Raw genomic sequence first — 22680 nt, 5'->3', positions numbered from 1 at the left:
CATCTGTGATGAAATATTTTTGACAGTTTTTTTGTTTTTTCTTTTGTTAAGCTGTTGCTAAGCAATTAAAAAAATGAAGTAATTTTCTACTAACATTTAAAGTTTCAAAAAAAATTTATAATTTTCTTAGAAATTTAAATTTGCGTAAATATGGTTGGAAAAAGAGGCCCTTACAAGAAATACCTACTACAAGGTGATATTCAAGAAATTCCAGAATCTACACATCGATATCGACAAAGAAAGAAAAAAGCGCGCATTGATAATGAATCTTTTAAAATGAATGGTTCCTCTGATGATGAAGATGATAATTTTGAGGTTCTCCAATGCAAAATAATTAATGAATCAAATAAATATTAATTTACTAGGATATACACTCGTTTAGCGAAGTGCATATAAAAATTAAATATATTTTTTTGAAAGTTTTTAAATTTATATAAACATTTTATTTTTTTTAAAAATTACATTTTTTAATTTCAGTAATAATCAGTATATTTTAAAAATCATTAACATATTTTTTACCTTTTTATATTTTTATTTAACCTCAATGTGTGATAAAAGAAATATTTTATTTTTTATTATTTTAAATATGTGCATATTTTTATATTCATTAATTATTTAATTCGCTATTACTTTTGTATAGGTTATCGACGTTGATACGTATTCTCGTAATTTAAAAGATTCACCAAAAGTTCATTCATTGTCAATAAAAAATAATGTTGAAATTCAGTCATCTGAAACTAATTGCATGGAAATAAAAGCTGCGTCACTTAAAGGAGCAATTTCAGCTGATAGAAACTCAGCGGATTTATTATATAATGTTACTACCAATTATTTTGAAATAAATCCAAATGATATCGATCCAAATGATAATGATAATCTTCCTGATGAAAATGACTCCGAAGATGATTTATTCTACGATGTTCCTGAACTGTTTGAAGTTAAACTAACTGATTACATTCAAGAAATTGAGGTTATTGATAACTGTTTATTTATAAATTTTTCAGTTTTTATTTATAATTTCTAAAATGGTTTCAGCACAACTCGTTTAAAATCTAATTGTACTAATAAAATATATGATGCTTAATAATTTTTTATTTTGCAAAGGCAAATGCACAAAAATTTTCAAATCCTAATTTCAAGTTAAGTGAACGGAAATGTAATTTTTAACCTTTTTGATATACACATTGTTGACAAGACTTAATTTTTCGTAGCATTAATTTAGTATCTGACTTTTTTTATATATTATTAAAATAAAAAATAATTTATTTAGACCATTTTAGAAATTTTATTTTTTGAAAAAAATAATTTTTTAAAAACCGTACAAATTTTTATAATCATAAAAGTGTGTTTAAAAATTGCCTAAGAAAAATAATAGAAATAATGAGAAAGGTTAAAAATTCAATGAGTTAGAATTTGATTTTAGTTTTCTTAATTTAAATTTAAATTTAAATTTAATTTATTTTAATTATCAATCCAGAAATTCCTGAAGATATTTTTCGTTTATAAATAATATTTTTTATTTACATATCATATTATTTAAATAAAATATTAGACATTAAAAATATTTTTTTATTTTTTATAGAACATAATAATTTTAATTATTCAGAAAAATATTGTCAGATAAAAATTAAAACTTTGAATAACATTAAATTTATTTCCATTTTTTCTTGCAATATAATACTTTAAATATGCAGTATTTACGCGAAAATATTTCAGGGAATTACTAGGAATTTGATTTTTTGTAAAGAATTCAATAAATAAATTTTCTCTGCAAAAACTCTTTGCCATTCCACATGGAATTACTAATTAGGATTCTACTCCCAAGAATTTTTTCACGTAGATAATATAATGCTTCCCTATATAAAAATATATTCCTGCAAAATTCTCGGAGGTTGATGATTCCTGGAATTAAAATTCCTAGAAATTCCCTTGGGAATTTGCAGGAACTCTCAGAAATTTTACAAAGAAAACTTCCATTTATGGAATTCAATCATGGATTAACCCCCTATAAATTCCTGAGAATTTTCCCTGAAATATTTTCACAGGGGTCTTTTCATTGTTTCTGATGCTTCTATTTTTGTTTTGATATGCATTCGAATTGGCTTAAAATATATTTTTTATTTTAATCGTTTACAGACTCGAATTCCAATTTACGAAGGATCTATGTTGACTAAAAAAGAAAGCGAAGTTTTAATATTAGCGCAAACTCTACGTCATGGGTTTTCAGATTCTGCATTAGACAGTACTCTTCAAATCATTAATTGTCACTTACCGTTTGACATCCACGGATCAAAATACAACTTCTTAAAATCTTTCCCCAATCCAAATGCAATTACTTATTATTACTGCAATAGCTGTTCAACAATTTTAAATTTTGAGGACTCGGAAGAATCAACTTGCAAAAACTGTACTACACGCTACGTAAAATCTATCCTTCACAAAAATGGAAAATATTTTTTATACGTACCGCTTAAAGAACAATTAAAACAATTCGTAAAAAGCAAATATTACAAGTTCCTGCGAAAAAGTAGTGATGACGAATCAGATATCATAAATGGTAAATTCTATCGTTTATTAAGAGAAAAAAAAATTATTGGAGATATCGACCTCACAATCCAGTGGAATACTGATGGAATTAAAACTTTTGTCTCATCAAAACCATCAATCTGGGCGATTTTAGTTCAAATCAATGAATTACCATACAGAATGAGGAAAGATAATATGTTTTGTTGCGGGATTTGGTTTGCTTCTGAAAAACCACCAATGAACTTATTCCTTCTCCCTTTCAGTGAAGAGATGATCGAATTACACGAAACTGGTTTTGATTCGGAAACATTTTTAGACGAAAAACCGATCACAATAAAAGTACATACAATTTGTGCTCCTGTTGATTCACCTGCTCGATGTGCAATTCAACATTTAAAACAGTACAATGGAGAATTTGGTTGTGGTTATTGTTTGCATCCTGGAGAAGAAATACCGTTTGGAAATGGGCACGCGAGAGTATACTGTGGAGACAAACATAAAGGACGAACCTTAAAGCAGCATTTAGCTGACGTATCAACAGTTGTCGAAAGCAGCGAAATTACAGAACTCAATGGTGTGAAAGGACCTTCTGTTATAATGCAAATACCTATTTTTCATATAATTTGGTCATTCCCTCCAGAGTATTTGCATGTTGTTGCTGAAGGTGTTGCAGAATTAGTGACAGATTTGTGGTTTGATTCCAAGCATCATGAAGCTAACTGGTACCTAGGGAAAGAATTAGATGAAATAGATAAATTACTTTTAAGCATAAAGCCTCCAACTGAATTGACCCGTTGTCCTCAATCAATCAAGAATCGTTGCCGATGGAAAGCTTCAGAATGGAAGAATTTCATTTTGTACTTCTCCCTCGTGTGTCTTCGAAAATTAAAAACAACAAAAAAAAAGAAATATTATCAGCACTGGTTCTTGTTCGTTTATAGTATCAACATTTTTTCAAAAACGAAAATTAGCGAAGTTGAATTTTCAAAAGCAAGTGAAGCTATCCGATTGTTTGTTCTAAAGTTTGAAGACTTATATGGAAAGGAATACATGAAATACAATGTACATTTGTTGTTACATATCCCCCAAAGCGTCAAAAATTTTGGTGCTCTGTGGGCCTGGTCCACTTTTCCCTACGAGCATTATAATGGGGTTATAAAAAAATTATTTAAAGGAACCCAATATCTTCCTGAACAAATAATCAAGTCGTACACGAGATTAAAGTATGTAAAGTTATCTTCTTCAGTTTTTTCTAAGGCTGACTCGAGCGCACGGGGCAAAAATTTATTTCAAACTTTAATGAAAGAGATTAAAGTTAAAAGATGCATAGAATACGGAGAAGATTTAAGAGTTTTTGGATGCGCACAAGAAGTACAATTAACGGACTTGACGAAATTGGTAATAACTCATTTTATTGAAGAGGAGATTCAAAGTTGTGCTCTATCGTTTGACCGTTTTATTATAAAACACATCCTAATTCACACCGAGAAATACCTAAGATTAACAAAAAGAAAGAATTGTGTAGTTAAAACATCAGACGGGGTTTTTATATCAATCACCAATTTTCTGTGCATTAAAACTGCAAGAGGTGAATCGAAGCAAGTGGTAATTGGAAAAGAATTGCAAGTACAAAAAGAAGCACTTTGCAATTACGAAAACTTTGCATCGTTTGAGTTCTCCTTTATTGTTAAAGAAACTAAAAATATTATTCCTTGTTGGCCAACAATGATTGAAACCAAATGTGTGTACATTCCACATGACAATCAATGCTGCGTGATACCATTAGCAAATTCATTGGAAACTGATTAAGAACATGTACGAGACTCATATAGTTAAAATACAGTAAGAAAGGTAAACATTTGTAATATTAAAAGACAAGTTACATACGAAATTATTTTTATTATACACAACATCTTTCTTCAGAATTGCAAAAATGATTTTTTTAAGTTAAAAATATTGTAACCATGTGAAAATATTTCTGGAAACTTTTCGGGAATTCCTCGGGCCTTGATTCCTGGAAGTGGATTTCCTATGGAATGTCTAGAAACCCCAAGAATACCGTCAGGAATTCCACTGATAATTTCCTGAAAATCCAATCCCAGAAAAAATTCCTGAGAATTTCCCGAATATTTTTACATGCGAGCCATTAAGCAACATTTATTCATTTATATTTTTATAAAATATTACTGAAATGGCGATTACATAAGATGTTGAACTGTGTCGCTTAATGTATTATTTAAAGAAACGTTTATTTAAACAAAATGTATTTCATATTTCAGACGCTGCATACAGGCTTTTGATCTATACTGAAATACTTCGTGTATTTTCGATTTTTAAAACGGAACACTAATTCCATTATAGAAAGGACCAAATTAAAATAATAAACGAGATAGTCACGAAACTAAGCATAAAAATACAAAAGAAAAACGAAGAAATATTAGAAAATCAATATTTCTAAATAAAAATTGCATTATAGTGTGCTATAATAATGTTATTACAACAATAATTACAATTATCATTAAATTAAATTTACATTATTTTTTATATGAGAAATGTAAATCTGTATATAATATTCTAATAAAATTATCATCACATGTTAAAAACCATCAATTATTTATTCTATCTATTTCGATATAATTACGACATCCAGATTTTATCGAAAAATTTTTAATTATAATCTTATAATAATAAAAATTAATAATCAAAAAATATATTATTATATTTGAAATTACTTTTATAGTCCTAAATGAAAATATAATGCTTATATGAATATCCAAACTAATTTGACGAAATTCTTGAACATAATATTAATATTATAATTTTACAAATCAAAAATTTTATTTTCTATAATTATATAACTATAATAATAATCTTATAATTATATTATGATAGTTTTATTATAGACTTCAACAATTACATTGTTATAATGATTTGATAAACAAAAAATTTTTTAATGAATTTTTTAAAATAAATTACTTATAATCGCGAAAATATTATACAAAAAAATTATGATTAAAAAATTTCAGCTTTAACATTAGTTTCCTATAAGAATTTTTCATAAGGGAAAGTTAATTAAAAACAAGTTAAGAAACATTATTGAAGTGAGTCGCACTGAATTTAAAAAGAAACGAAAAACTAGTTCTTAATTTTAAAAATATTAAATTTCTCATGGGTTTTTGGTTTTACGTATAAAAAGTAGGTCTAAATTTCATAAATATAAAAACTTTTTAATTGTAGGTATATTAAGGTGTATAGAAAGAGTTACATCAATGATAGAATATTTGCAAAGCAACATTATTTTTACATATATATATATATATATCAAAAATTTGAAAAAATAAAAATTAATATGCATATTCTGTTTAATTTCATAAATTACAATGTGGCTTTTTCACCCCACACCAGGTTATGTAAAAAAACTACTTGCAACTCTCTAAACCTGAATCAGTGAAATTTCACTGAAGATCAGTGAAATTTGACTGACTTTTAGTAACTCTATTTTCGCGATTTCAATCAGTGAAAAATTACTGAAATATCAGTCATTTTTCACTGATTGTTCAATTAAAAAATTACTAAAAATTTCTGTCACACATATTGAAAATTTCACTTATTTTTTAATTGGACAATTAGTGAAAAATAACTGATATTTCAATCATTTTTAACTCATATTCAGTGAAAATTCAATCATTAAAAACGCGAGAATAGAGTCACTGAAAGTCAGTCAAATTTCACTGATTCAGTTTTAGAGAGAATACTTTTGAAGCTAAAGAATTAATCTTTCAGTCTCAATTTAGAATTTAAAAAAGATTTACTCCACCCTAGTGTAATATTTAATGAAATCTTTTTAAGTTAATTCAGTTAAATTAAATTTATAACTTTATCTTCAAGAAAATTAAGTTTTATTCCTAATTAATTTAAATTTGTATTATTAATATTATTATTGCAATTATTTTATTAGGTGTCATAATTATATTATTATGATTTTTTTAATCACAAGAGTAAGAATGAATAAGAAGAGTAATTTAGTAATATAATAATAAATTATAATAAATTATATAAATTTATTTTATATAAATTATATAAATTATAATAAAATAATAAGAGTAATTTAATTGTCAGTAATTCACTTTATTATAAACCATAAATATTATAAATGTACTCACCATCCATTTCTCCGTCCTCAGAGATATTATCATCTACAACTTTCCTTATAAATGCTAATCTGAGGTAGTCCCATTTTATATAACTATATGTTGTCTCCATTGTTGCCTCAGTTTGCTCAACGTTATTCTCCGTAAACCTCTGAAGAAAGAAATTTAAAAATAAAATTCACATTATTTCACAATAGGGTAAACAAATTCAAATCTTTAAGACAAATGTTTTCAACTTACCACAGAATATTCATCAGTACAAGGTTGTAAATTAGCGAATTCCCTGCTCTCTAGTGTATGTTGATCCAATTCTGAACTTGAATCCGTTTCGTCACTAGATTCGGTTTGTTCAATTTCCATATTTGCAATATTACCCTGAGTATTTAAATCCAAGGATATGCCAAAGTTTGATATGTCCACCATCATTTCTTGATTCAATGTACTACTTGAATCTGAATCAGTTTCGGATTTCTGTAAAATTGTAAGATATTTAAAAAATTTGTCCTTTCATACTGTTTTCAAGTATTTACTGTCTACCTCATATAAAATATTTTATTAAAGACTTTTCATGTTTTTCATCTCAAGAATTGTATTGAATAGAATGAATGTTATTTTCCGAAATTTTGAGTAATAAGATTGAAATAACTTATTAATATTAATAAATATTATAGAGAAAAGATCTTTTTTACTTATATAAAACTTGTTTTACAAGTAAAAAAGATCTCTTCTCTATTATAAATGGCTTAAAATAAAGGAATATTTTAACTCCATATATTATTAATAAATATATACTTATATAAATGGAACATGTCTCAACATTTTTTAATATTTAACTTAGAAATCTCATGCTTGATAAAAATTTGGTCGTAACAAAATATTGATATTTACTATTTTCGAGACACTAAATTGCCTGCTATTTCCAGTTTATATCTTTATTTTAATAGCAAAAAATTGATATAATTTGTAGTACAAAAATTAAAAGTTTAATAGAATTTCCGGTTTGGTAAAAAATTCCTGGCTAATTCTCGAATTTTTAACCAGATATGACAGTCACTCAAAAAGTAATGTTCTAAAATACTTACAATTAAATTATAAATTCAATAAAAATGTAAAAAAATTGTCATTATTATTCAAAAATTCAATTTAGAAAATTTTATACTTTTTTTAATTCTCATTTTCAAAACAAACTTCATCGTTTTGCAATTTACATAGATTTTAAGAAAAATAGTATATAAAATAATTATAATTTCAATTACCGTCAATTCAGCTTCACGTGATCTTCTTCCTTCTCTGAACCTCGTGCTTCTAGGTACTGTTCGATCACTTTAACATTCAATTAGGAATAAATAAATAAATACCCTTTTTTATATATGCTGTTAAAGTGAATTGTAAAAATTTGTAAATTTTTATTTATATTATATATTATTTTCTATTTCTATTACTTATTTTATTATTTATTATTAGGTAATATATTATTGTATTATATTCATATAATTGAAAATTTGTAAAAATTCATAAAAATCAATAAAAAATGTCAAGTGATATTGTACATAAATGGGTTAAAATGTAAATTCTAACTTATAAAAATTAAATTGGAATACCTTTTATATTTCTTATTAGGCCTTGAATCCATATTGAGTGAAATTCCTGTAAATAATATTAAAATTAAATAAAACAGAAAAGGAACGAATAGGTTATATGAAATATATTTGATTTGCATGATAGTTGGTAGAGCACTTCTCGAAACTGACATAGGTTTAGATTTTCAATGTATGCAGGGTAATTTTTAAGTTCCGAACCTTTTAAAAAATATTTTTCTATTTTTTTGTTTTAAAAAATGAAAGAAATTAAAATAAATTTTTTTTTAGGAGGTCCGTTCTTTGAAGATCACTCTGTATATGTATATACAGAGTGATCTTTAAGTACCGGACCACTACAAAATTTTTTTTAGTTCGATTTTTTTCGCTCCTAAAACAAAAAAAATTGATTTACAAAAAAATTTTTTAAGGGGTCCGGAAACAACGTTAAAAAATAGCTAAAATAACTTTAAACTAATCTCTTTAACCACCATCTATCTATATATATAAAATACTATCTATACGCAACAATACCGGTCGCGAGGCAGCCAGATTCCGGTGCCCGCCGAAGGCGGGGCCGAAAGCTAGTTTTTAATAAAATTACTAAATGAATACATATTAATTAGCAGTTAAAATAATTCTTTTCATATATTTAAAATGTTTGAATAATAGAGGAAATTGAGTTTTAGGATTCTGAATATGATCCTATATGGGATTCTATATGATATCTTACATGAATTTCCTCGTAAGATCCCACATGGATTCCTATGTACGGTTACAAATTTTACTTTTAAGGTCATGTTATTCAGAGTGACTTATTTCCGAAGTAAAGTGTATGGGGCACGCGACCACTGAATAACATGACTTTAATAGAAATATAAAATTACATGTAAGAATAGAATAATTAGAAAATAAGTATCACTGAAAGAAAAGAAAAGTGACATTTTTAATCATACATAGAAAAACACATAAGATCCTACGTGATAATCTATGTAAGATATCATATAAAATCTCATATTAAATCATATTCAGAATCCTATGTCTTAACTTTTTCTATTCTTAACAAATTTCAAATGAGTCACATTTCAATTTATAACTTCCTAAGTGAATGAAAGAGGTGAAATTAGTGACATATTTATCAATAAAAATAACAAAAAATAGTATTCAATGCTTAACAATGTGTTAAAATTTCTTATTATATTTTTTTTTCCTTATAAAATTAAACTAAATAAAAAAGATGTTACGGACGGATTTCCGTAATTTTTAATTTTTTTTAGGCGATAAATATTATTTATTAAAAATAATATTTATATTATCAACGTTACAACTATTTGTCAATTATAAACATACGTCTATACAACACACAACACACACACATACTAAGTTTCAGACACTAGAATAGTTAAATAATATTTCTAATTAATTCAATAAATATTTATAAATTCATTTTTTTTATTTAATTTCTAAATCAAAGTTTATTTCGTAAATGAGTTCAGATTATTGAACTTCATATTGCGAAATAATTCAAACTAAATTAACAGTCGATTTCGCAAGTTGTGGGACTTACACTGCAAAGAGTTGCCACATTATTTTGGGAAAATGAGGAAACATATAAAGTATACCGATAATAAAGGTGGTTGAACCGATCACGCCACGATTAAAATGCAAGTTTTGCTAAAACTTGCATGGAAACAACGAGGTGTTGATTGCAAAATCAACCCTCCCACCACCTAAAATTATATACCAAATGGGTGTGATCGTTGCCACCAAATTATTATTCGAGGAGTCCTAATTTGTTTTTCCCGGAGAGCGGATGTATTTCCCGCCAAGGAGCGGATGAGTATTAAAGTTTAACTCCCACTAAGAGTGGTAGAGAGGATCATTTATTCCCCATAGTAAGGGTTGAAGTTCATCGAGTTTTATTTATTAAAAATATAAGTGTTTATTCCACAATCTGGGAAGTCGACGAGTACATAAAAGTTCATTAAAATCAAAAAGATTATCTGAAAAGTATAAAGTGTTCTAATTGTTAAAGTGAAGAATCCATTTCTTGTCTAAAAGTATTTATTATATATTCGCAATTGTTTATATTTCAAGTTTACTGTTCAGAAAATTCAGATTTTGTGACCCAATATCCTGAATTTTTAATAAACAGAAATTGAAATATTGAAATAATTGTCCGAAGACATTTAACAAAAACGAGTTTATAAAAAGAAAATATATAAAATAAACTAAGGTAGAAAGATAGCTTCCGCATACTGCAGAATCATATGACAGATAACAATTTAACTTCTGAGAGTGAGAAAGTAATTTGATACTTTTCGGTATCATTTTAATTATTATTATTTGGGTGAGTTGTCTTGAATTTATATTCATAATTTGGAAATTACAGAGTCTCATAAAACCAACACTATTACACTTGTTTCATTTACACGAATTAATTTTTGCTGTTGTTATTAAAATCCTACACTCATTATTGATCTCTTGTTTGTGTTCATAATATATGATTTTTGTGAGACTTGAATTATCAATTCAAGTAGCTTAACGTAGCAGTATTTTCCATTGTAATCATTTTTTTATTTAAAGATCAATTGGGGTTTTGAATGTATTTTCTATTGGGGGTTGTATGAATAAATGTTACCTTATTTTATGTCAATTCAATTCTCAATTTATTTAATCACCTTTATTTGTGTTATCTCATTTCTTTCTTTGTGAATATTTTCAACGAAATACCGTCTACCCGGGGGTGTTGAATAGATAACACTCTAAGCAACAGTCCACTACCTTTTTCTATCTTGTGTAGCGAAGAGCAATTACGCTTACCGAATAAGCGGGTTGTTAATAATAAAGATTAGTGTAGTTTCTAACTTATTATTTTTCTTCAAAATTTATTTTACTTTATTTATTTTTTTGTTAATCAACATCCGTCTTTAACAAAAGATAATCATGTTAAGCATTTTGTAAATGAATCTAAAAAATAATTATAGCAAAACTGAATACAAACTTACCTTTCTGAATGTGATTCAAAAAGTCCAAGATGAAAAAGAATATCGCGAATAACACTAAATTATAACTATGAATGCACGTGGTAAAAACGGTATTGTGATGGCTAATAGATATCCGAGAAGAACCTGTTGATTGTCTCCTCACATTGCGTGTAGACTCTTAATACGCAGACGCAGAATTTTAAAATTCTCACTCTCAAGCACATACGTTAAATTAAAAAAAAATTTAAGATTATACATTGCATGTACACAAAGTTGAAAATATAAAAGTTTATATTTTCTTCAAATTTCATATTTAGTTTTTAATTATACATTGAATGACAACTAATATTAATAATTGGTAGAAATGCAGTTAAGGAACTATTTTTTTAACAACACATTTTAGCGCGGAAGAATACACTTAAAACTGAAAAAGTAGTTCCCCACGTTAGCTGTGTTACCTAGGAACTAGAACTAAAGAAATAGTTCCTATTAAAATTTGCTATGAATGATTAACCTTCAAGTATTATTTGACTATAGCATATATTGTAATGAAAATTGAAACTGTGCTTAAACTAATATATTTTCCTGATTACATGCTTCCACTATCAATGTAAATTAATTTTTACATAAAACATGTGCTTGCACGAAATTTGAATTTCATTCTGCGTCTGCGCATACCACCGTGATTATCTCCCTTTCAGTGTCTTGCGCAAGTATGGCGTCATTGTTGTCCTGCTTCCGCAAACATTGCGTCCACTTACGCTGTGAACCTGATCGTGCCTCATGGTCTTCGTGATAAATAAAAAGAGTAATAAAAATGTTCGCGTACGTGAAATTTGTCGACAGTGCGTGTGAGAGTGAAGTGAAACATAAAAACTTAAAAATTGTACCGGTGACGGACATTTATAATTTTCAAAAATATGCGAATAATAAAACGCGAGTGTTTAGAGTGAAATGTGGGGAGAAATGGTGTTTCGCCACAATCGGCTTAACCGCACGTAAGTGTATTTATTTTATTAATATAATATTTAATATAATATTTAACTTTTCACTCTTCTCACCTGTAATTTTAAAAAATTCCAATAATTAATTTTTTAATTTAGATACAGAACAAATTTAATAACCAGTAATTCCCTGACTTTTCTCCTATTTCTAAATAGAGTTTTTACTTTCTCCCTACTTCTTCTAAAAAAGAATTAAAAAAGTAAATAATAAAATTAATTACTGTATCAAACTGACCTCGATTATTTTTTTAAAGTTATAATAAAATTCTTTAAAAATTCAATAACTTTTAATAGATTTTAAAATTTTTAATTAATTTACAAATTTTCAATTACTTGTTCATAAAAAATTCAAATTATCTTTAAAAAATAAAATTAGAATATTTTAAAAACCTTATTTTTCAATATTATAAATATTCATTTTTTAAAAACTTTTATTGATTAAATTTAATTTTTTGATTTTTTTCACGGATTTTGGGATTTTTGTAAAATCCGTGACAAAAAAATCAAAAATCCTTTTCACCCGACCTGTTGGAACCTTTTGCAATTTTTTCTAAAAGCCTACTAGTATTAAAGTTAACAATTATTAATAGAAAAAAATTGCTTCCGAGACGAGGAAATAACAATTTACTTGAAATTCCGGGATTTTCGTCAATTCCTTGACAAAATCCCTTTTTTCCTTATTTCAGGTTTTGGAGGGTTTACTTAGGTTAAAAACAAACAAATTTCATTAATAAGAGTTGGAATTCTTATTTTTTTCGTTGAATCAGTTGGTAACTTCAGTTTCATTAATTTTGAACAGGAGGCAAATGGCCAAATGCACTTTTAGAAAATGTAAATTTTATTATTGTTTGTATGAAATTATTTTATTTTACATTTATATTTGCAGCTAGTAAAGAAGATATGGAGGTGAAATTGCTGAGAGGACCTCGAGCCAAGTTCCCGGGGTCAGCCTTGCGGAAGGAGAATTCAGATTTACAACACCAAAGCAACGACAAAAAGCAGAAAAACTCAAAGAAGGTATATAAAAAATAGGTCCTTTTGATAAGAGGTCATTCAAGAATTACGTGAACCCATTTTCAAGGTTTTTGACCCCCATCCCATAGTAATATGTTTTACATACATTAGCGCCATTTTTTCTATTGACTATTGACGTGAAAATTATGATTTAATTTTTTGACAAGTGTTTTTGTGCAGGTTTCATTTATTTTCACGAATAATAAAATTCTTAATGGGAATTCAATTATTTTCAAAAATAATGAATTTCTTCTCAGCAATTCAATTTTTTTTATTTTAATTAATTTAAAATTCTTCAAAGACCTTAATTTATTAAATACTGTTCATATGTTGTAGTCTTGGGTCCATAATAATAATAAACGAAGTTCTTGGTAATAAATTTATATAATAAAATTAATTGATGATTGCATTTTCGCTGTGAACACAACTCATCAGGTCTCAAATAATTGAATTCATATAAATTTTTTAATAAGAATCAAACTTAAAAATAAATTTCAGTTTAAATTTTCCATAATTCAATATTAAAAGCGTTATGGTATAAATATTGGGAAATATTAAATTAAAAAAAAATTTTAAATTGATATTTTGAAAAATTTTTCCCTTATTATTTTTTAAAAAAATAACTTATGTTTTTAATTTCAACAAAGAAATGATTGAATTTTTGAAGAATTACAGTTGAAATGTTTAGAAATAATTAAATTTCAACAATGTTTTACATTGAAATGATTGAAAATATATAATTTCCTGTGGAATTTAATTTTAATTAAAATTCTTTGAAAATAGTTAAATTCCTGTAAATAATTAAAAAAATTGAATTGAATTTAGAACTATTTGGAAATTTTAGCAAATTGACTTAAAAGGCATTTTATGTTTTAAAGAATTTTATTTTTCTCCTGCAAAATTTAAGATAACTGAGTTGTGCTTTTTCGAAATTCACGATCCAATTGCCTGATTTTTATCCATTTATAATTTTAATTTGTTAAAATGTTGATAATAATCGAATGTTTTAGAAATTGAAAAGACGAGTTTCTTCTCCTGAAGAAAAGGAAATTTCTTCAAAAAAAAAAATTAAACTAGAGCCACCCACTGCAACCACTCTTTCATTATCTGACGATGAAACTAGGGATATTAACGGAAAAGAAGAATCTATCTATCTATCTATTGAAAAAGAAAATATTGTTGTCCAAAATCTGGGAGAAGTAAAATCAAAAATTGAAGTTGAATTTCAACAGGTGCAACCGCCCACTGCAACCGCTTTCACATCAACTGAAGATAAAATTACGGGAAATGACCTAAAAGAAGAATCCATTGATAATCTAATTAAAAATGAAGACATTGTTTTACAAAATTCGGGAGAAGCGGAATCAAACATTCAAGTTCAAATTGAACAGGTGCCGAATCAAGTACAAGAGCAGCAACGGGGGCAAGAGCAGGAACAAAATGAGAAGGACCTAATTGAAGTTCCCCCCAATGAGAAAAATAAAATAAAAATAAATCGATACAGTTTAGTAAATAATAATCAGGTAATTATTACGAATTTTCTTGAAATTGGTAACTTATAGGTTTTAGGAGTGTCTGATTTTCAATGAAATTAAGTGCCAGGTTTGCCACAAATCAGGGAAAAGTCAGAAAATTTCATCAAAACTACTGGAAAAATAACAAACTTTTATAATTATTACAAAAAATCTACTTTTTGGAGACAAACATTCATTTTTGAAAAATATAAAAACCTTCACTTCTCTTCAACTGTTAGCTATTATTCATAACTAATAAATTTGTTTATATTTTGCTCTTACTCAGTAACAATCTGTGAGTAGAAATATTCAAAAATTGTCTTTTTCCACCCTCTAGATTTTTTAATAATCTCTGCTTTCATAAAAAAAGACCAAAATTTTATAATTTTTTTTCAATTTTTAGCTATTGTTTATAACCATTTAAGTTTTTATTTCTTTCCGTATTGAGTGAGAATTACTGGATAGGTATAGAAATGAAAGATTGTTTTTCAACCATCCAGCTTTTACTAGTTTTAGTTTTCGAAGGAATTTTATGTCAACTGTTCAAAGATACTTTTATTTTTAAAAAAATTTTATTAAAAAAATTATCAAATTAATTGAAATTTTGTGAAACATTTTAAAGAATTTTATTGTAATATTTGCAAATAATCGAAGAAAGTTTTACACAGTAACTTCTTTTATTTTTATCAGTTGTAATTTTTTTAGAGGGATCGGGAAAAAAGTCAAAATTCTACCTGGAAATCAGGGAAAAGTCTGGGAAAAACGAAGTCAATCTTTTGTGGCAATCCTGAATGGCGAATATACATATAAAATTAATTTATTAAACTGATTTTATTGAAAATTGTTAGATTTTAATGGAAATTGACATTCAGGCATATGCATTGAAAAAAGTTAGGTCTTTTTATAGCTTAAAATTTAAAAGCCTATATATGTTTGTTCACATATTCTGTTCCTTACTTGATACATATATTTCTTATTACTAAGTATGGAGAAATGTATGTAGATTTTTTATTATTTATGTCAGATCTATCTTGGCGCTGGCGTCCTTGTTGACAAAGACGATTGGGCAACAATCAACAAAAGAAAAAGAAAGGATTCATTGTGGATATTAAGCGTAATTGACCTGTTCTATCCAAGTGGATTGAAAGATAGGTGTATCGACCCTAAAAAAGTCCGACAAAGGGAAGATGGTCGGGTGAAAACCCCATTAACACCAAAAAAAATCAAAGCTATGGAAAGTAAGTATGAAAATTTTATGCGTTGCACAATCATTATAATTTTCATGAATTTAATGAGTTTTTATATTTTTGTACACAGTTTTTCAGTTTCAACCATTTTATTTCCTTTCTTCCATTTTTTCTTAATCTATTGTTACATTTATTTTGAAAGTCTTCACAACTATCGTATTATAATAAATAATAAGTTGAATTTTCATTATTCACACTACTTCTAAAGTATATATATTTTTCTATTTTTAATAAAAAGACATTTTAAAGTAAGTTTCATACGATTTTTAGAGAAAATTTTACTAACTCAGTAGTAAATTATTCTCGGGTACAGTGAAATCTATAGACTTTTAAAACAAAACTAGCGTTCTAACAATTTTGATTCAAAGTTTAGAAAAATTGTAGATTATAAAAAAAGTTTATGAAATATCAATAATTAATTTAAAAAATTTTAACAATTAAGTCTAACTTAACCTGGCGAGCGAAGAGGTGGGTGTTATCTAGCCAGTAATGTTGTCTAATTTAATTAATTTCAAAGGTTTAAGACTAGAAAAAATATAATCTGTTAATGTTGAGATACATTTACATGTTAAAAAAATTTGTTATTGTTAATTAATAATATGTTCCAAATAAAGCAGAATTTAACATTTATATAAAACTATCAACTTCTATTATAGTACCACACTTAGTACCTAATAAATAATTTAAATAATACATAATATAACATTTTTGACAACTAATATTCCTAATTGTTTACTAAATTGTTGTCGAGTAATACAATTTTTTATGTTTCATCTAAAAGGTGCACTTTTTCCTAATTTTGCAATTTATTATTCAAAGTTCAAATATACGGTATTGAATGCAAAACAATTCGTTTGGCAATTATTATTATAAAAAAAATGTATTAAATCAAAATCAAATTTCAACACAGAGAAAAATCTTTTTCCGTTAGCAAATTATTATTAGCCTTCATTTGTTTATTTTGAAAATTAATTTTTGTGGGTTATTATTATTTTCCAATCTTTTTCAATCTTCAAACTTTTTAAGGGGTTCAAAAATTATAACAGTTAAAAAGTTATAAAGAATTATTATAATTTTCTCTATTTTTATGAAAAACGGAAGTATTTTTTGAAATTTGAGGAGTTTTATTCAATATTTAAATTAATTTAAATTGTTCAATTATTTTAGTTTTAAAAGATAATGAATTCCTTAATTCTAAAAGTTGGATGGAACAATTTTTTCTTTTCATCAAAATAATCAAAATTTTCGTAACCAAGATTATTTTTAATTTTGAAATTATTTTAAAAATTATAATATGACATAATTTTTGCGAAATTAAGTTTTCTTGGCACACCAAGAAATAATAGTAATAAAAAAGTTTATCGGTTTCATTCAAAATTTGTTTATCTCATTTAGAATTTTACGTCAAATTTAAAAAATTCAAAACACAGCATTTGATTTGTCTCACTTTTTTTTTGATTTATTAGATTCAATGATTTTTGGGGTGAATATGGTAAAGTTTTTAAATTATTAATTGGATTCGACATTTTGAGTTTAAAAAATCTGATGTCAAATTTGTAAAAGTATCGAAATTTGTTAAAGTTTTTCTATGAACTTGAAAGTTCTAAAATAATATAAATTGAAAATTCAATTCTAACTAGTTTTTTAGTTATGTCCTAATAATTATTTCTTTGAAAAATTACTTGAATTAAAATGGCTTCAAATTGTGTGGAATAATTAGTGCAATTATACATTCAACATTCCCGCGTGGATAATTTGAATAGTTTGTTAAAATAATTGTTAAAATAATGATTTCGCATAAAATATTTTATGTTCACACGTGGTTCAATAAATTAAAACATTAAAAAAAATCTACATCTTTCCAGGTGAGCTGTGAAAAAATTTAGTAAATAACAATAATACTTTTTGTAAACAATTGTTGATACAATATTATATTATATTTTTATAATTTATTTCTATATGACAGTATTAAAAGCCAATAAATTTGCAAAATTAGAAGAAAACTATATCTTCCTAAGTGGAATATTCGAAAAGTTAGTAAATAACAATGATAATAATAATAATTATAATTTGTTTGAACAAATTAAAAGTTTATTGTAACATTAGTAAAATAGATTATTTATACTAGATATTTATAATAAATCACATCGAACATTCTATGCCTTTTTTATAATATATAAATTAAAATCATTCAAGTCACTACTCGTTAGTTTTATACTTCACGAACATATGTTAACATTAATTAAAAATAAACAAGAAGTACAAAATTGTGTTTACCCCTCATTGTTCTATTACCGTCCCCTGTAGAGTACTGAAAAACACAGCAAAATTCGATAAGCCATATTAAAATTTATCGCGGAAAATTAAAACTCAACTGGGTGGATTCCTCCTAGGTTTGCACTTTCCGGGTTAAAAACAAGTTTCAATGAAAAGAGAAACTAAAACCCACCATTTTTCAAATTAAATCCCTTTTTTAAAAATTAAAATTCCTGTTTCCACCTAACATTGTATGACAGAATCATTGTGATTTCTAATATTAACGTTCCTTTATTTCAAATTATACATTCAAACAATCTTTTTTTTCCAGGGCTATACCGTGATCGATTAAAAAAGAGTGGTATTAATGGAATGAGAGCACTTCAGGAAGAAGTAAAGCTAGTAAGAAGGAAGATAACTCAAACAATAAACGATTTAAATAAAAAATCAAAGAATCCGATACAGCAAGACTCTGATACAGAGTAGTATTTCGTACTCAATTTTGATATTTCATTTCTTATAATGAAAAACAATTTGAAAGTTAATATAAATGTTTTTTACGGTCTTGTTTATTCAGGTCGCGTTTTCTCACAGTAAGATTTAATGGGTACGTGACCATTAAATAACCTTAAATTTTTTGCATAATTATTAGATGAAACGCGAACCAAAGTTGATTTGATTTCATTTACACTGTGATTTACATTTAGTATTTATATGGGCAAATCCACAGAACCGGCCGATTTCATGTTACTCACATATTTTTCTATTTTAGAAGTATTATATTAATTATTTTCATACTTCAACCATTTTGTAATATCTCTGAGAACCTATTGAAATAAGAAAATTGAATAAATGTGAACCTTCTAGTCTTTTATAAAAAATAAAATCGAATTAAGTAACTTAAAAAATGGAATTTACGGTGTTACTCCAGGTATAAATTTTAATTCTTATAGGTGTAACTTGTTCGGCATAGATCCGAACAATTCCAAACTGTGGTGAATTATAGTTTACTTATTGAAGAATGTTTTGAAAGTAATAAAAAATATGTGCTCTTAAATAAAAAGAAATGATAGTCGTTGAAAGTAGCGTTACTCATTATTTTATAATAATGAAATGTCTATACATTTTTGTAAATATATTTTGCGGCGATTATTCGATTTGAATTTTTCAAATTGGAGCTTATTGCTTGTGAACAGACGAACAAATGTATGTATCATAGAATAGAGTGCAATCAGAATTAAAGAAAATATTCCAATAATTATCACTCTATGTTTAAGCGTGAACCATTTTCAACATAGCCTTTTTTCAGTAGCACAACTACAGGATAAAATATGATGAGATGAAAACATGTGTGATTATATAAAGACATTATTATAATTCTTGTATGCAAACGCCAAATTATATTTTCAATTTATAACGTCTACAAATTAAAAATAAAAAAAAATTTATCGAAATTTAACTAGTTAATCGTGAAAAATGAATTATCCTTTCATTTGTTTTATTTTCAAAGTTATATCAAAATCGATGTCAATAATGTCAGTTTGTTGGTTAAAATAGTTAATATCAAAATTAGTAAGTAAACAATTTAATTTACAGAAATAAAAAATTAAATGCTAATAAATAAAATATATAATAAAATATGATAAAATATAAATAATTTATTTTTGATAATTAAAAAATTAATTATTTGTATTTTATCATATTTTATTATTCAAAATGTTTTGCACATATTTCAAATAATATATAAAAAAAAACAAAGAAATGCCATTTTTAATTATAATTTCCAGAAGAAAAATAATATTTTCGCTTTTGGCTTTTAACTCAAACGGCATTAAAATAAAATGAATCACGCAAGAAGATAATTGTTCTTGAATATATTTTAAAGAAAGTAAACCATAAATAAAAGGTGTGCTTGCTATTTGGAAAATTTTCATCTTGATAAGTAAAAATCGGCCGGTTCTGTGGATTTGCCCATATAATGATACATAAACTTTAACTGTGGCAATCTCAAACAGATATTAAGGGCTTACAGTTGATAAGGTGATGTCTCCACATTCTTAACATTTTGAATTTTAATTTTCTATTGCATGTAGGCCCTTAATTAAGTTTCTTTTCAAAGTCACTCTAATATTGGACTGATTAGTTTTTGGTTAAAACCAAAGTTATATATTAGTTAAATATGTTTCAGTAAATAATATTACCTTAAGGAGGTTATCCGTCTATTTCTCTTAAAAAAATTAAATGTTTTGCATAATTTTTAATTTAAACGTGAATCAAAATATATTTGTTTTTAGCATTTAAGTAATGATATAAAAACTTTTCACAGTGGTAGTCTTACACAAATATTGAGGGCTTACGATTGATAAAGTGATATCTCTATTTTCTTAACATTTTTAATTTCTAGTACATGTTGACCCTCAATTAAGATTGTTATAAAATTCCTTCTTTAATACAGGACTGATTACTTTTTAGTTAAGAATTATTTATAATAGATAATATGTTTGACTTAAATCAGAAATTTAAATAACAGTATTGTGATTAGTCTTAAAAAATTTATCTACTACTTAATAATAATACAATTCTATTAATGTTAACAAAATATATTTATTAAATTCCAAGAAATACCACAATTGTGTTTTTTCATTAATTTACAGTTCCTCAATTTCGAATAATTCTATTGACTTTGTGAAGCCTCTTTACTATAGTTAAAGTCGCGCAACGCCATCACGAAAGGTACAGTGACTCTCTCAAAAACTTTCCCGTGTAGCAATGGTATTCTGTTTGATTAAAATAAATTGTTTTCTCAATGTATCAACAGAGAAAATTAAATTTGAAAATAAATATTTTAATTATTTAAATAAAAATTAATATGAACACTTCTTGGGAAACCTTTCTCAAATAATTGGGAATTTGACGATTTCAACTAAGAATTTTTATAGGTTTTTATGTAAAGAAGTTTTATTGAATTATTAAATGAGACTTAAAATAGAAATTTTTGTCGGTTTTTTTGAATAAGAAAATTTTTAAGAAATGTTAAATAAGATTTTAAATATAAATTTTTGTAGGTTCTTGAGTAGAATAATTTGTTTGGATTATTAAAGAAGATTTAAACTATAAATTTTTGTAAGTTTCTATGTGAGAACACTTTTTAGAATTGAGCTACCGCGTACAATAATCGCAGATGCGCGTTGCTCATTTATTAATTAAGATTTTATCTAAGAATTTTTATAGGTTTTTTTGGGTTATTTCGAAAAATTATTAGATAAGATTTAAAATAGAAATGTTTATAAGTTATATAGGAAAGTTTTGTTGAATTATCAAATGACATTTTCATAGGTTTTTATGTAGGGTCATTTTTGAAAATTATTAAATAAGATTTTAACTAGGAATTGTTATCGGTTTTTAAGTAGAGAAATTTTATTGAAATATTAAATAAGATTCAAAATAGAAATTTTCACATTCTTTTATATGGGGAAATTTTACTGAAATAATAAGTAAGATTTCATGTAGGAATTTTTGCGAGTTTATATGTAGGAATGTTTTGTTGAATTATCAAATGAGTTTTAAGCTAGGAATTTTCATAGGTTTTCATAGAGGGTAATTTTTTAAAAATATTAGATAAAATTTTAAATAGGAATGTTTATAGGTTTTTATATAGGAAAGATTTTCCGAATTATCTGGTAAGATTTGAACTTAGAATTTTTGTAGGTTTTTATCTAGGGAAATTTTATGGAATTAAGAAGTAGGATTTTAACTAAGAAATTTTATAGGTTTTCATGTGGGGAAATTTTATTGAAATCATAAGTAAGATTTCATGTAGGAATTTTTGTGGATTTATATGTAGGAATGTTTTGTTGAATTATCAAATGAGTTTTAAGCTAGGAATTTCCATAGGTTTTCATATAGGGTAATTTTTGAAAAATGTTACATTAGATTTTAAATATAAATGTTTATAGGTTTTTATATAGGAAAGATTTCCCGAATTATCAGGTAAGATTTGAACTAAGAATTTTTGTAGGTTTTTATGTAGGGAAATTTTATGGAATTAAGTAAGATTTGAACTAAGAAATTTTATGGGTTTTCATGTGGGGAAATCTTATTGAATGAATAAGTAAGATTTCATGTAGGAATTTTTGTGAGTTTATATGTAGGAATGTTTTGATGAATTATCAAATGAGTTTTAAGCTAGGAATTTTCATAGGTTTTCATAGAGGGTAATTTTTGAAAAATATTAGATAAGATTTTAAATATAAATGTTTATAGGTTTTTATATAGGAAAGATTTCCCGAATTATCAGGTAAGATTTGAACTAAGAATTTTTGTAGGTTTTTATGTAGGGAAATTTTATGGAATTAAGTAAGATTTGAACTAAGAAATTTTATGGGTTTTCATGTGGGGAAATCT

General features: G+C 25.7%; 3 protein-coding genes across 3 annotated transcripts; 2 read left to right on the top strand and 1 right to left on the bottom strand.

Moving 5' to 3' along the window:
* Positions 1-150: 150 nt before the first annotated feature.
* On the top strand, positions 151-4894 carry LOC127280411 (uncharacterized). Its single transcript, XM_051303370.1, has 4 exons — positions 151-315; positions 641-970; positions 2137-4377; positions 4806-4894. Exons 1-3 carry the CDS (start codon positions 151-153, stop codon positions 4333-4335), a joined length of 2694 nt encoding a protein of 897 aa, XP_051159327.1. The 3' UTR covers positions 4336-4377; positions 4806-4894.
* On the bottom strand, positions 4792-11573 carry LOC127280428 (uncharacterized). The gene is made up of 6 exons (XM_051303394.1): positions 11263-11573; positions 8279-8324; positions 7934-8000; positions 6918-7148; positions 6690-6828; positions 4792-4927 (listed from the first exon to the last, which is right to left on the bottom strand). The coding sequence occupies exons 2-6, from the start codon at positions 8308-8310 to the stop codon at positions 4920-4922; spliced, it is 477 nt and encodes a 158-aa protein (XP_051159351.1). The 5' UTR covers positions 8311-8324; positions 11263-11573; the 3' UTR covers positions 4792-4919.
* A 444-nt stretch (positions 11574-12017) lies between these two features.
* On the top strand, positions 12018-19738 carry LOC127280425 (BEN domain-containing protein 5-like). Its single transcript, XM_051303391.1, has 5 exons — positions 12018-12239; positions 13132-13262; positions 14270-14782; positions 15798-16011; positions 18608-19738. The coding sequence occupies exons 1-5, from the start codon at positions 12059-12061 to the stop codon at positions 18760-18762; spliced, it is 1194 nt and encodes a 397-aa protein (XP_051159348.1). The 5' UTR covers positions 12018-12058; the 3' UTR covers positions 18763-19738.
* The last annotated feature ends 2942 nt before the right edge of the window (positions 19739-22680 follow it).

Source organism: Leptopilina boulardi, unplaced genomic scaffold (assembly GCF_019393585.1).
Source record: "Leptopilina boulardi isolate dan_hultmark-lab unplaced genomic scaffold, ZJU_Lbou_2.1 LbouV2_244, whole genome shotgun sequence".
Lineage (NCBI taxonomy): Eukaryota > Metazoa > Arthropoda > Insecta > Hymenoptera > Figitidae > Leptopilina > Leptopilina boulardi.
Note: the sequence above shows the minus strand (reverse complement) of the source record. Positions and strands in the feature narration are given on the sequence as shown.